At 46.4% G+C, this 13,850-nt stretch overlaps 1 protein-coding gene across 1 annotated transcript in view; it reads left to right on the top strand.

The window, feature by feature from the left end:
* The window catches only part of OC90 (otoconin 90), a 49,076-nt gene that overhangs the window by 7,368 nt on the left and 27,858 nt on the right, over positions 1-13,850 (top strand). Inside the window, exons 4-6 of the mRNA XM_084851441.1 lie at positions 1,829-1,888; positions 5,061-5,235; positions 6,563-6,675. Coding sequence (XP_084707567.1) covers positions 1,829-1,888; positions 5,061-5,235; positions 6,563-6,675 — 348 coding nt within the window. The remainder of the gene's footprint in view (positions 1-1,828; positions 1,889-5,060; positions 5,236-6,562; positions 6,676-13,850) is intronic.

Genomic DNA, 13,850 nt, shown 5'->3' on the forward strand with positions numbered 1-13,850 from the left:
AGTCCAACCCTCCGCTCAATGCAGGAATCCAAGGGCATCCCCGACAGAAGGTGTTGCATAAGCCTGTTCTCTGCCTGTAGTGAAGAGCCACACCTATTTATTTATTTATTCCGTTTCTATAGCGTCCCATGGCTGAAGCTCTCTGGGCGGTTCACAAAAATAAAAACCTCAAGGTATAGCGTAAAACAATATAAAATATAAAAGCTTAAAGCTACAAGATAAAAGTACAACCAGGATAAAACTAGTAGCAATGCAGAGATTTAAAATACAGATTTCAAAAAACCAAAGCTAAAAGACTAGAAAGCTAAAATGCTGGGAAAATAAAAAAAAAAGGTCTTCACCTAGTGCTGAAAGAAGCACAGCATAGGTGCCAGGCGAACCTCTCTAGGGAGCTCATTCCACAGCTGGGGAGCCACTGCAGAAAAGGCCCTCTTCCTGGTAGCCATCCGCCTCACTTACTTTGGCAGGGACTCATGGAGAAGGAATGCTGAGGATGATCTTAGGGTCCAGGCAGGCACATGTGGGAGGAGGCGATCCTTCAGATAACTTGGCCCCAGGCCATTAAGGGCTTTGAATGTTAATATCAGCACTTTGAATCAGGCCTCGAAAAGTACTGGCATAATATGATCTTGTTGGCCATACCCCGTTAACAATCTCACTGCCTTGTTTTGGACCAGCTGAAGTTTCCAGACCATTTTCAAAGGCAGCCCCATGTATGTTGTTGTTCAGTCGTTCAGTCGTGTCCGACTCTTCATGACCCCATGGACCATAGCACGCCAGGCCTTCCTGTCCTGCGCTCTCTCCCGGAGCATGCTCAAGTTCATATTCATTGCATCCGTGATGCTATCTAGCCATCTCATCCTCTGCCGTCCCCTTCGCCTTTTGCCTTCAGTCTTTCCCAGCATCAGGGTCTTTTCCAGGGAGTTTTCTCTTCGCATTAGGTGGCCAAAATATTGGAGCTTCAGCTTCATTATCTGTCCTTCCAATGAGCACTCAGGGTTGATTTCCTTTAGGATGGACTGATTTGACCTCCTTGCAGTCCAGGGGACTCGTAGGAGTCTTCTCCAGCACCACAGTTCGAAAGCATCAATTCTTCGGCGCTCAGCCTTCCTTATAGTCCAGCTCTCACATCCATACATTACTACTGGGAAAACCATAGCTTTGATTAGACGGACCTTTGTCGGCAAGGTGATGTCTCTGCTTCTTACTATGCTGTCTAGGTTGGCCATAGCTTTCCTCCCAAGGAGCAAGCGTCTTTTAATTTCATGGCTACAGTCACCGTCTGCGGTGATCTTGGAGCCCAAGAAAGTAAAATCTGTCACTGCTTCCATTTCTTCCCCTTCTATATGCCAGGAAGTGATGGGGCCAGATGCCATGATCTTCATTTTTTTAATGTTGAGTTTCAAACCAGCTTTTGCACTCTCCTCTTTCACCCTCAACAAGAGGCTCTTGAGATCCTCTGCCCCATGTATAATGCATTGCAGTAAACCAGCCTACCTTAAGAGCCATGCCTAGCCTTATCTGCATGACCCCACCCCCTCATCTGCACAGCCCTGCCCACCCTGGTTACTCTAAAGCAGGCTTGCTCAATGTGGTGCCCTCCATATGTTTTTAACTACAACTCCCAGGATTCCTGAACATTGGCCATGCTGGCTGGGGCTTGTGGCGGTGGGAGTCCAAAACATTTGGAGGCTACCTACCAGGTTTGGGAAAGGCTGATCTAGAGTATCATGATGAGAGAGCAGGGCAGAACAATGCCCCCACCTCTTTATGGATATGATGAGAGAGGGACATGTATACTGAACATTTTTACACTTTTTATATTCAGATAACATCACCTTCTTCAATGGGGTCTTTGCAAGCGTGGAAAGTGTGGCTTTGTTTTTTGGTAAGTGAACTTTCTTTTCTTTTCTTTTGAAAAATTGAATTGCCTTGGTTTTAAGGTGGGGGGGAAATGCTAACATTTGCATGTCTGTATTTTTGTGTGCATTGCTATGAAATGAGGACACATCTGAATGTGGCTATGTGCATATCCAGAGTGGGCTGTCTGCTGGATAGCAGGAATGTGGGACCTATAACAAAATATTGTTGCATTAAGTGTCTTTTCAAATCCTAGCCACTCCTTTTCATTCCCATTCCACCACTGTTTTCTGTCGCCCTCCCCTGACACTCAATATTCCTTGACCACCAAACACTTTCAACTCACATTGAGCTGTCTTGAGAAGTTAGGGTTTTTTCCCTGTATGTGTGTATATATACATATAAAATTCTTCAAATCTTGGGGTTTCCCCAAGCCTGTGGATTCTTCCCTCTTGTGCATGGCTGGTGTAGTTTTGGCTACATGGGCAACTGCACTTACAACCTGAACACTAGAAATAGAGGGAGAGTATCAGGAATGCTTCAATAACACCTGATGGGGATATGGAGCAAAATTACCTATACACTGACCCAGCAGAGGCCGATTAGAAATAGGGATATCAGAGAATTCTGCCACGGATCTCGGTGAGGCCAAATGCCAGTGCATTTGGCCCCCCGAAATCCGTGGTGGAACGAAGCCCCCCGCCCCCTAGCCACCATTTGCGTCCCTGCAGGCTGCCCAGCTGTGGGCGGCCCCGGCTGGCGGCTCTGTGGAATCTCCGTGGAGCAGAGCCGGCCGGAGATAATTTTGGGGGGAGGGACGGAGCGCCTCCCCCCCACTGCGAATGTCACCCTTCGAAAAGATAAGTGACTTTCGTACATCCCTCATTAGAAAGAGACAGGCCTGGATTAGAATCATGCAGGGGGGCAGCAGGGGGCCGGTAAGCAGCACGAGCAACAGCAAGTGGGTGGGCATTTCTCAGGAAAGGCTTCCTACAGTGTCTCTGATTGGGTCACTGCTCCTATCAGTCGGCACTTCCAGAACAGTGACTCTTGCCAACACATAGTGGAGAGGGATGAGTAATTCTTACTCTTAATGCTCCCTCTGATAGCGAACTCCGTTGGAAGGTGATGAGAGGATTGTAAGCCAAATGATTACCACCTGAGAAATGAGAGAGAGGGGGGGGAGGGGGAGGGAGAGAGAGAGAGACGTACCAGCACATTTGGGGAAAACTGTTATGTTTGCAAGAAATCATTAAAAAAAAAAAACACAACAAGCTGAAGAGGCCAGGAAACAGCCCAAGTAGGGCTGAATGTGATCAGCAGCCATGGAATGAAAGAAAAATGGAAAGGACAGGAGATAGAATGGAATATCTTGGAGGAGGACATAGCTGGCTTGTTCGAATCCTGAACATGAGTCCATTCCTTCAGTAATAACCAGTTTCTAAAAAGTCTCCTAATTTCCAAAAACTTTCCTACATGGACACCTGGAGGCAATCAGGAGAGTGGCTATTTACAGTGTTCATATTATACTTGAGATGCATGAAAATCAGTGGTGGGGCAAATGTGGCATCAAGAGAGGTGTTTCCAACCCTACCTTTTAATATGAGTTGAGCTCAAACCCTTCTGAAGTTCAGAGCCAAGTTGTACTGAATTTGCCTCCAGCCAGTCCTAGGTTGGCCAATGACATTGCCAAAGAAGAGGAAACATAACATCAAGAAAGACCATGAAGGATGGATGCGCCTGTACTCATCTAATCTCGGAAGCTTAGCAGGGTCAGCCCTGGTTAGTACTTGGATGGGAGGCTGCCTGGGAACCAGGCTTCCTGCACTGAGCAGGGGGTTGGACTTGATGGTCTTGTAGGCCCCTACCAACTCTATGATTCTATGTCTATGTCTAAAGGGGACAAAAAGGGGATACAGATTTGCATACATTTTGCATATGCTAATTTTATTTCTTTTATTTTAATGCTAATTTAAGTGTATGGATGCATATTTAGAAATGATTGCTCTAATTTAAATAGAAGTACAATTCACATCTCACCCTAGTGGGAAATTCTGTGACCAGGTGGCCTGTGTGCCGGGTCAGTCCCCTGTCCATGTACTAACTACTGATGGGCCAACTTCAAAGCCCCTGCTTGCTCTCCCTTCTTTAGCCTTAAACTGGACCACTACACCTTCAAACAAAGGATTGTCTAGGGATGTACGAAACTCACTTACCTTTTTGCAGATTGATTTGCAGTGGGGGGGGAGGTGCTCCGTCCCTCCCCCCAGAATCCTCGACGGGGGGGAGGTGATCCGGTCCTCTCCCCTGGAATCCTGCCCGGCCAGCTCCCCTCCATGGTGGCTCTGCAGAGCAGCCGTCCAGGGCCGTCCACAGCCAGATTTCTGGCCGCGGACGGGTTGGTGTGGATGCAAATGGTGGCCGCTGTAGCAGCCGCCATTTGTGTCCAGCCAGGCTGCCGTGATAGGTTACGTGAGTATTTACGTAGCCTATCACGGCTACCCCCCCCAAACCCAGCGTATGCAAATGGCGGCGGCTACGGCGGCTGCCATTTGCGTTCCCTATTTTTCGCCGTTCTAGCCTACGTAAATATTTATGTAGGCTAGAACGGTGAAAAATAAAGGAACACAAATAGCACCCACTATGGAATTCTCTGCCATCCCTAGGATTGTCCTCTGTAAAATAGGGCACATGGAAACCCTATGTAGAATTAATGGTGGGGAGGACTTTCTGGGAACAAGAGAAGCCTTATAAGCCTCATTCTTAGGGCATGTGTGCTCCTGAACATGCTGAAAAGCATGTTTCCTGCTGACGTGCATGGGATGTGTAGTTTCCTCTGCCACCCAGTCCAATTCAGAGAATTAGGCGAGTGCAGTTTCCTATGCCTCTGGTTTCAATGAATTAGGCTAGGAGGCAGAGGAAACTACACATCCTGTGCATCCCAGCAGGAAAAGATGCTCCTCAATATGCTCAGGAGCAGCCCATCCTTAAGGGGAAGGTCTGCAAGGCCCCTCCTGTATGCCATGACACCCTCCCGCCCTTCATTTCCTCCCCACTTTGCAAGCCTATGTTTGCTTGTGAAGTGAGGAGACTGGGAAGTAGGCCTCAGCTTCCCAAGGACAAATGCTGAGATGACCCTGGAGAAGCATGGAGGCTGATTTGCCCTGAATGATGCGTTCTTGTGACTCATCTCACTGCAGACTGCTTGGGTTCTCACTTCACCTGGCTTCAGTCCATATTCACCAACTTCCCTGCATTGCTCAACTTTGTGAGCAAAATGAAGTGTGTGACCGGCATTTGCCCGAGAGATTTTGAAGACTACGGCTGCGCCTGCCGATTCGAGATGGAGGGACTCCCTGCGGATGAAGTAGATGAGTAAGTCTGGGACATTAATCATGTTGCTCCCATTTTGAGGAGGGGGAAACCTGTCTGGGGAGATGTGTATGCTGTACCTACCTCAGGGGCAGCATTTCCTGCAGATGTTACACTGGAAGTGCAAAACGAGGATGTGCAAGTCGTGCATGTGTAGGGATGGGTGAGAAATTCTAGGAGTTCACATTTGAAAGGGCAGGAGCGCAGGGCAGGAGCACATACTTTGCACACAGGAGATGCCATAAGTCTTCAATGTGCGCTCATCCAAGGAAACCAAAGCCAGACAGCACCACCCCTATTTTGCTGTTTGTGAAAGTGGGAGCATGGAATACATTACATCATTATGCAGGGGGCAATTGAGGAATGACACTATCCTGCCACCTGGGAACTTCTGAATGTAGCCGTAGCTCAACGAGGGGACATAACACATCCCAGGTAGGGATGTATGGATAGTGTGAGATCCGTTCCATCTGCGTTTTGTGGATTGTCAGGCACCTTTTGTTCCAGTGTCTGGCCATTGATGGAACTGGTTTTTTTTTTTAAGTTTCCGAATTTGTGCAAATTTGCATGTGCAAAAATGTGCAAATTCCCCCCAAATGTGCATTTTCACATGTTAGCCTATGGGAGAAATGTGCATTTTTGGCTAGTTTTTCAATTTTGCATATTTTTCTATGATGAACTTTGTGCAAAATTTTTGGGAAAGTTCAAAAGATGGTCCACAAGTCCATGGAATCTACCCAACAGGGGAAAAGCCGGTCGACTGCAGAATCCATGGGTCAGATTCATAAAAATCTGAACTCATTTGGTTCTGTTGCAAAGTCCTCTGACATCCCAGTCCCAGGTTCATCTCCAGGTGGGCTGGAAAAAACCTGCCTGAAACCCCTGAGAACTGCTGCCAGTCAGTGTGGACAATACTGGGCTAGATGGACCAGTCGTCTGGCTTTGTATGTATGTATGTACGTATGTATGTATTTCATTTATATCCCACTTTTTCCCCCTAAAGTGATGTACATGACTCTCCTCCTCTCCATTTGATCCTCACAACAACCCTGTAAGGCAGGTTAGGCTAGGAGTCGGTGACTGGCCTGAAGTCACCCAGTGAACTTTATGGCTGAATGGGGACTAGAACCTGGATCAAGTCAGGTCAGGACTCTCCCAAGTCCTAGTCCAAAACTCTAACCATTACACTATAGCATCCTGGCTCACACTGGTATAAGGCAGCTTCCCATGTTCTATGTCCCATGTTCTGTGGCTAAGCCAATATTTACAGTAGTTGCAAATGGCCTCTTATATTAATACTTTGATTATTTTGTCCTCTCCTCCCAATAAGCTGCTGTTTCCAACACCGGAAGTGTTATGAAGAGGCCACAGAAGAAGAATGCATTTGGGATCCTGCCAAGATCACGATGGATGTCAGCTGTCTAACAAAAAACATAACCTGTGGTAAGACTGAAATAGGAGGACAGTGTAAGGAAATGAGGCTTGGGAGTACAGTGTTTGTTTGAATGTTTATATACTCATTTAAATATTTTCATCCTGCCTTTCTATTTAAAATGCTCATGCAGTGCCAGATCCATGTTCCTGGGGGTCCTTGGGCACCCCCCAGGACACCCTCGATGGCTCTGCTCCCTCAGCGGGTTTACCTTGGCACCGCCATTGCCACCATCAGCTGCTCTTGCTCCTCTTCGTCTTTCTCATCGTTGCTACCGCTTGCTTGCTTGACAGGCAGAGAGCCAGTGAGCAAGTGGACCATGGCATCTGCTGCTGCTGCTCCTTCTCAGCACCATCTTCATTGGGGCCAGAGCGAGAGGCAGGTGAACAAGGAGGTTGCAATGGAGGAGAGGAGGAGCAACTCCAGGGGGCTCTGGTCAGTGGGCCCCTGTTGGGGTGTGGGCCCTTGGCAGGTGATTTTGTGAAATCCATCCTACGAGTGTTTCACAGAATCATAGAACAGTAGGGTTGCAAGGGGCCTACGAGACCATCAAGTCCAACCCCCTGCTCAATGCAGGAGTCCAAGTCAGAACATCCCTGACAGATGGCTGTCCAGCTTCATCTTGAATGCCTCCAGTGTGGGAGAGCCCACCACCTCCCTGGGTAATTGGTTCAATTGTCGTATTGCTCTGACAGTCAGGAAGTTTTTCCTGATGTTCAGCTGGAATCTGGCTTCCTGTCACTTGAGCCCATGATTCCGTGTTCTGCACTCTGGGATGTTTGAGAAGAGATGCTGGCCTTCCTCTCTGTGACAACCTTTCAAGTACTTGAAGAGCGCTATCATATCTCCCCTCAGTCTTCTCTTCTCAAGGCTGAACATGCTCAGGTCTTTCCGTCGCTCCTCACAGGGCTTTGTTTCCAGTCCCCTGATCATCTTTGTTGCCCTCCTCTGAACCCTGTCCAGCTTGTCTGCATCCTTCTTAAAGTGTGGTGCCCAGAACTGGACACAGTACTCCAGATGAGGCCTAACCAGTGCTGAGTAGAGGTGAACTAGTACTTCCCAGGATTTGGAAGCTATCCAGGCACAATCATTTCGTGGACTGTGCAGTGTCATTCGTTCTGGCATCTGTTCACAGACAGATTTGATTTTTTTTTTCCGTAAGAGGGTTCACAACAATTTATGTAATTTATGTTAGTACATAATGTTAGCATATTGTCCCCCATTCCATTCAACTTTTCCCTGCATTTGTTTACCAGCCTCCACAGAAATGTGTGTATCTTTCTACTAATAAATTTTAATTTTTCTTAAATTTTGGGAAAGTAAAAGAGAGAAGAAGATCTGAAAGTCCATGAATCTGAAAGTCCACAGACTCTGTGCAGCCTGAGGAGGCCCGTCCACAGCAGATTCTGCAGGTTGGATTCTTAACCATCTGAGCTCATTTCAGTCCATCTCATATTTCTCCAGCATCCCCACCTGCAACAAATGAACAAAACAATAAAATGCAATTAATAGCAAATTCAAAAGATAAAAGAGCAGATAAAACAGTTCAGACTAAGATGCCTGGGAAGTAAAGATAGGGGAAAAAAACAAAAAACAGATCAGCTGGCTGAATGCCTCCCCAAAAGGGGTTATCTTTACATAGTGACAGAAGGCTGTCTGGGAGGACCGACCCACCCACCCACTCAAGGAAGGAGTACTGAAGCCTAGGCATGGTTGGCCACAAAGAAGTCCCTCTCTTACGTCCCAACCAAAAGTAGCTCTGGATAATGCTGGGACACAAAGGAAAGTCTCTTCAGAAGGTCTTAAAAAAGGATGGGTGAGAATTTCATTGCACTTCATTTCTGAAATGAATCCACCAAAATCCAGAAATATCTCCATACTCCAGATGGAAAGGACATGATATATAAATAATTTGAATGCAGGAGAAACAGAAACTGACAGATTTGTCCATCCAGACCCAGGGCGTCAAGCACTGTAAAAGTCTGGCTTTGAATCCTTGAGGATTCAGCCTTAAGCCATCTTAATGTTGGATTCAGCATTAAGATAGTTTAATGCTGAATCCTCATTCAGCCTTAAGCCATCTTAATGATGAATGAGGTTTGCCAGCTCTTCTTTCTGACAGGCTCCTCGTGTTTAACAGTTACCTGGTAGGCAGGTACAACATGGCCCTCTCCATGCTGGAATTCGCTATATCTATTAAATTTGGCTGTGCAGATGGATGAAAATTTTATTTCAGTTTGGTTTTTTATAAGAATTTACCAAAATTAGCAAATTTCTTCATATTCGGGTTGGAAAGGACTTGATTTTTTTTTTTTTAATTGAATGTGGGAGACAGTGAAACTGCCGCATTAATCCATCCATAGTCTTAAACAGACTTATATGGGAGAAGATGGACTTTGAGCTGTTCTGATCCCAAGCCATGTAGGGCTTCAAAGCTCATACAGAGCACTTTGAACTGGATCTGAAAATGGACTGGAAGCTATTGTCAGGAATGAATGTGAACGTGTGGAGATAGCAGCTCAGACTCAGAATGGGAACAACCAGAACCGGGGAAGGCTCCATCCCTAGTGAGCTCAGATATGGCAAGACCTTAGACCTTGGCACACAGATGGCTCGGCCAGAAGGGCCCCCCCCCCATGAGAACCCAGGTCTCATGGAGTGAGGGGCATGACTTGTGGGATGCTAGGGTCCATTGCAGAGCGAAGCAGGGAAAGTTAGAGGTGGAGCTCAGACACTCCTCCAGGTTGGCTATGCGTGATAGCCTATGTAGGAGGGAGCAACTGTAAGGGAGCCCCCCCCCGCCCCCCCCAGCTAGTCTGGCTGGGAACTTCTTGTTCAAACTGCGGGCAACTTCTCCAACTTCCACTTCCACTCTTCTATTGGTATTCATAATAGTGTGGAGTAGCTGTTTCCTTTGTAGCCTGAGAATTTCCTAGAATTTGCATTTCTAAGGAACCTGGTCATTAACTAATAAAGTAGCGAGCCTAAGACTAAGACTAAGGAACGTGACATATATGATCTTTCCACACTGTCGTAGACCCTGCAGGCTAAACACATGGAAGAGAAAATGGGATTATTCCCTCTTCCCACTCCTGATCTCCATGTATTCATGCACAGCACACTCAGAGAACCACCATCATGGGTTATGTTCTCTGTTCATGTTACAGGGTGACTGAATGCTGGGAACCTTTTTCTCTGCTGTTTGGACTCTGCCCTTAATTGGTTCTGCTCCACTCCCTATTTATTCATTTGTTATGTATATTCATACAGATCCCATCAGCAAATTCATATTTCAGGACAGTGTACAATAAAGCAATAACACCGGTATCCTAATAACGTAATAGGAGACCGCAAATAAAAACACAGAAGCAACGCAGAAGCATTGTATTCATTTAAAATGTCTGAATAAATAACAACATCTTAATCTGGTGTGTAAAGGCTTGCAAAGAAGGCACTAGGTAGACCTCTTTAAGGAGAGCATCAAGATGGGATACCATCACTGAAAAAGCCCTCTCCTTTGTAGTTACATAGTGCATGTCTGGTAGGAAAGGTATTTGGAGCATGGCCTCAGCAGAAGATCTTAAGACATGGCCAGGCTGTTATGGGACGAGGTGCTTTGTCAGATCCCAAGCTTTTTAGGGCTTTAAAGTTAAGTACCAGCACCTTGAATTGGGCCTGGAAGTGAACAAGCAACTGGTTCTTGTTCTTTTAACATGGGAGCAATATGAATAACCCTGGCTATACCAGTTAAAATCTTGGCAGCCAAATTCTGTGCAACTTCCAAATCATCTTGAAGGGCAGCCCCGAGTATAACGCCTTATAGTAATCCATTTGGGAGGCTACCAGAGCATAGATCATGGCCAGACTATATATAGCTATCCCTATATTTATTCCTTGCGAAGAGAAAACTCCCTGGAAAAGACCCTGATGCTGGGAAAGACTGAAGGCAAAAGGAGAAGGGGCCGGCAGAGGATGAGATGGCTAGATAGCATCACCGATGCAATGAATATGGACTTGAGCACGCTCCGGGAGAGAGCGCAGGACAGGAAGGCCTGGCGTGCTATGGTCCATGGGGTCACGAAGAGTCGGACACGACTGAACGACAACAACAACAACAATATTTATTCCTATATCTAACCCATATATCTAACAAGGAGGGGCTGTAGCTCAGTGGTACAGCTCCTGCTGTGCATGCAGAAGGTCCCAGATTCAATCCCTAGTATCTCTGGGAATGACTGAAACCCAGGAGGTTTGTCCTTCAGTGTCGACAGTACAGGGCTAGATGGACCAATGGTCTGGCTCAGTATAAGGCAGTTTCCTATGTCCCTAACCCCCCAAACAAATCAGAATGCCCTGCTTCGTACTCCAGCAGAGCAGGAAACGAAAACCTTGGCTGCTATAATCGTTTTGCAGCAATCGGCCCAAAGCTGTGGAAGGAACTCCCTCTCCCCCTCAGTGGTTCAAAGTTAAAATTCTTCACATGCCTTCAGAAAGGCCTGCAAGATGCACCTGTTCTGGTGGTAGTGGTGGTGGTAATGGTGATGAAGATTTTGGTTGGCTAGATGTTATGAGCGGTGCTGAGCAAATTCTGAGATGGGGTCAACACCATTATTTTTGAGCATGGGTATTATTGGTTTTTGTGTTGTATCTTGGCGTAAAGGTTAGCTTATGATGTATTTGTAATTCACTTTGAGCTTATGGGAAAGCAGCGAACCAACATTTTAATAAGTAAAGATCCCTAGCAAGCATCTAGCTCAGCATTTCTGACTCAGCCTTGCCTCTCCTCTTTGGGGTTCTATTCCTGGCTATTAAGGGGGGTTCACACAATCCCTCTCTATGTGCTGATAGCGTGCACAAAAGGTTTGGCAGGTTCTGGTAGCTAGCGCTGCCTCTGCCAAGGATGTGCACACCAGCCGAACCCCCCATCGGCCTTGGCTGTGTGAAGGGGCTAGTAGTGTAGTAGTGGCAAATCCAGAAGCACAGGGTCCCTTCGTGACAGTCACAGCTGCGCCCCTTCGAAGACTGTACAACCTTGTGAGATATACAGCCTTCAACTCGGATCCAAAAACAGTGCAGCTGAGAGGAAGGCAGTGGCATTTCAGTTGGACGTCTGAGAAAAAATGCAGGGGTGGTAAAATCTTTTTCACTCACTCACTCACTCACTCACTTACTCACTCCCTCAAACACAAACATTTTAGGTTTTCAAAATATGATATGAAAAAATATGATGGGGGGGTTACCAGCTGTATTGATCTGGGGTTCTAAATCAGGTCCCAGTCAAAGTAGACAATTCTTTTGATTACCAAGATGAAACGAAGCCACTTGTACAAAAGGATGACAGTTTATTGATAGAAAATAGATGCAGAATATATATGCAAAGAAAGCTCCACTTCTCGTCAGCCAATGAAGCTGTCACAGCTGAAGTCTCTATCTGGGCCCCCGAGATAGAGAAGCGATTTTTAGGGCCACAAGTTTCTCCAAGCTGGCCTGCCCACATATTTCCCCTTGGAGCGAGACCAAAGTGCAAAGCCTGTGGACTGGATCTTATAAGCTTTTCTGCTAGATGCCCACCTCACCTCTAGCTTTTGAGCTGACAGGCAAGGCTTCCCTCCCCTGTCAGGAGCTAACAGGCCAATGCACACACATGCAGGAGAAGGGGGACTTCTCCTCCCCAAAGATGCTTGAAGCATCACAAGCTGGGAAATCAATCACCCCTTCTCTGAGACTAGGGCCTCAAAGTTCCAGCTCCTGGGAGTGGATTCTGTGAGAATCAAGGCAGCATCATGATCTCTTTAATTGGGCAAAGGCCAATTGACATATGGAGCTGTATTTGCTTGGAACCAATGAAGGCCTGGTGTAAAAAGGCTGCTTACTTAACCATGAAGCTATTGGTCCAGCCAAATTACACAGGTCTACCACCAGCATATAGGAACTCTGTGAAGTTCACTTTTGCTCACTAACCAACTTACTACACCAGCATAGGGTGGCCATGTGCCCTACTTAACAGAGGACAGTCCTCTATTTGAAGGGCTGTCTTGTCCAAGTCTTTTGCCTTCAATCTTGCCCAGCATCAGGGTCTTTTCAAGGGAGTTTTCTCTTTGCATTAGGTGGCCAAAATATTTGAGCTTCAGCTTCAGTATCTGTCCTTCCAATGAGCAGTCAGGGTTGATTTCCTTTAGGGTTGACTGATTTGACCTTCTTGCAGTCCAGGGGACTCATAAGAATCTTCCCCAGCACCACAGTTTGAAAGCATCAATTCTTCGGCGCTCAGCCTTCCTTATAGTCCAGCTCTCACAGCCATACGTTGCTACTGGGAAAACCATAGCTTTGATTATACGGACCTTTGTCAGCAAGGTGATGTCTCTGCTTCTTACTATGCTTTCCTTCCAAGGAACAAGTGTCTTTTAATTTCATGGCTACAGTCACCGTCTGCGGTGATCTTGGAGCCCAAGAAAATAAAATCCGTCACTGCTTCCATTTCTTCCCCTTCTATATGTCAGGAAGTGATGGGGCCAGATGCCATGATCTTAGTTTTTTTAATGTTGAGTTTCAAACAAGCTTTTGCACTCTCCACTTTCACCCTCAACAAGGGGCTCTTTAGATCCTCTTCGTTTTCTGCCATTAGGGTGGTATCGTCTGCGTATCTGAGGTATTGCCAGGAGATAATTCTCCTGGCAATCTTAATTCCGACCTGTGATTCATCCAACCTGGTGTTTCTCATGATGTACTCTGCATATAAGTTAAATAAGCAGGGTGACAATATGCAGCCTTGTCGTACTCCTTTCCCAATTTTGAACCAATCGGTTGTTCCATGTCCGGTTCTTATAGTTGCTTCCTGACCCTCGTACAGGTTTCTCAGGAGACAGGTAAGGTGGTCTGGTACTCCCATCTCTTTAAGAATTTGCCACAGTTTGTTGTGATCCACACAATCAAAGACTGTAGCGTAGTCAATGAAGCAGAAATAGACATTTTTCTGGAATTCTCTTGCTTTCTCCATGATCCAGCGAATGTTGGCGATTTGATCTCTAGTTCCTCTGCCTCTTCAAAACCCAGCTTGTACTTCTGGTAGTTCTCGGTTCACATACTGCCACGCATTTACTGCCACATAAATAAGCCAGGTCATTTCCTGTAGGACTTCACAGTTTAATGGTGCAATCCTGTGCATGTCTAGACAGAAATCCTATAA

Source organism: Heloderma suspectum, chromosome 4, assembly GCF_057233095.1.
Source record: "Heloderma suspectum isolate Gila_16-S chromosome 4, 16-S_ref, whole genome shotgun sequence".
NCBI lineage: Eukaryota > Metazoa > Chordata > Lepidosauria > Squamata > Helodermatidae > Heloderma > Heloderma suspectum.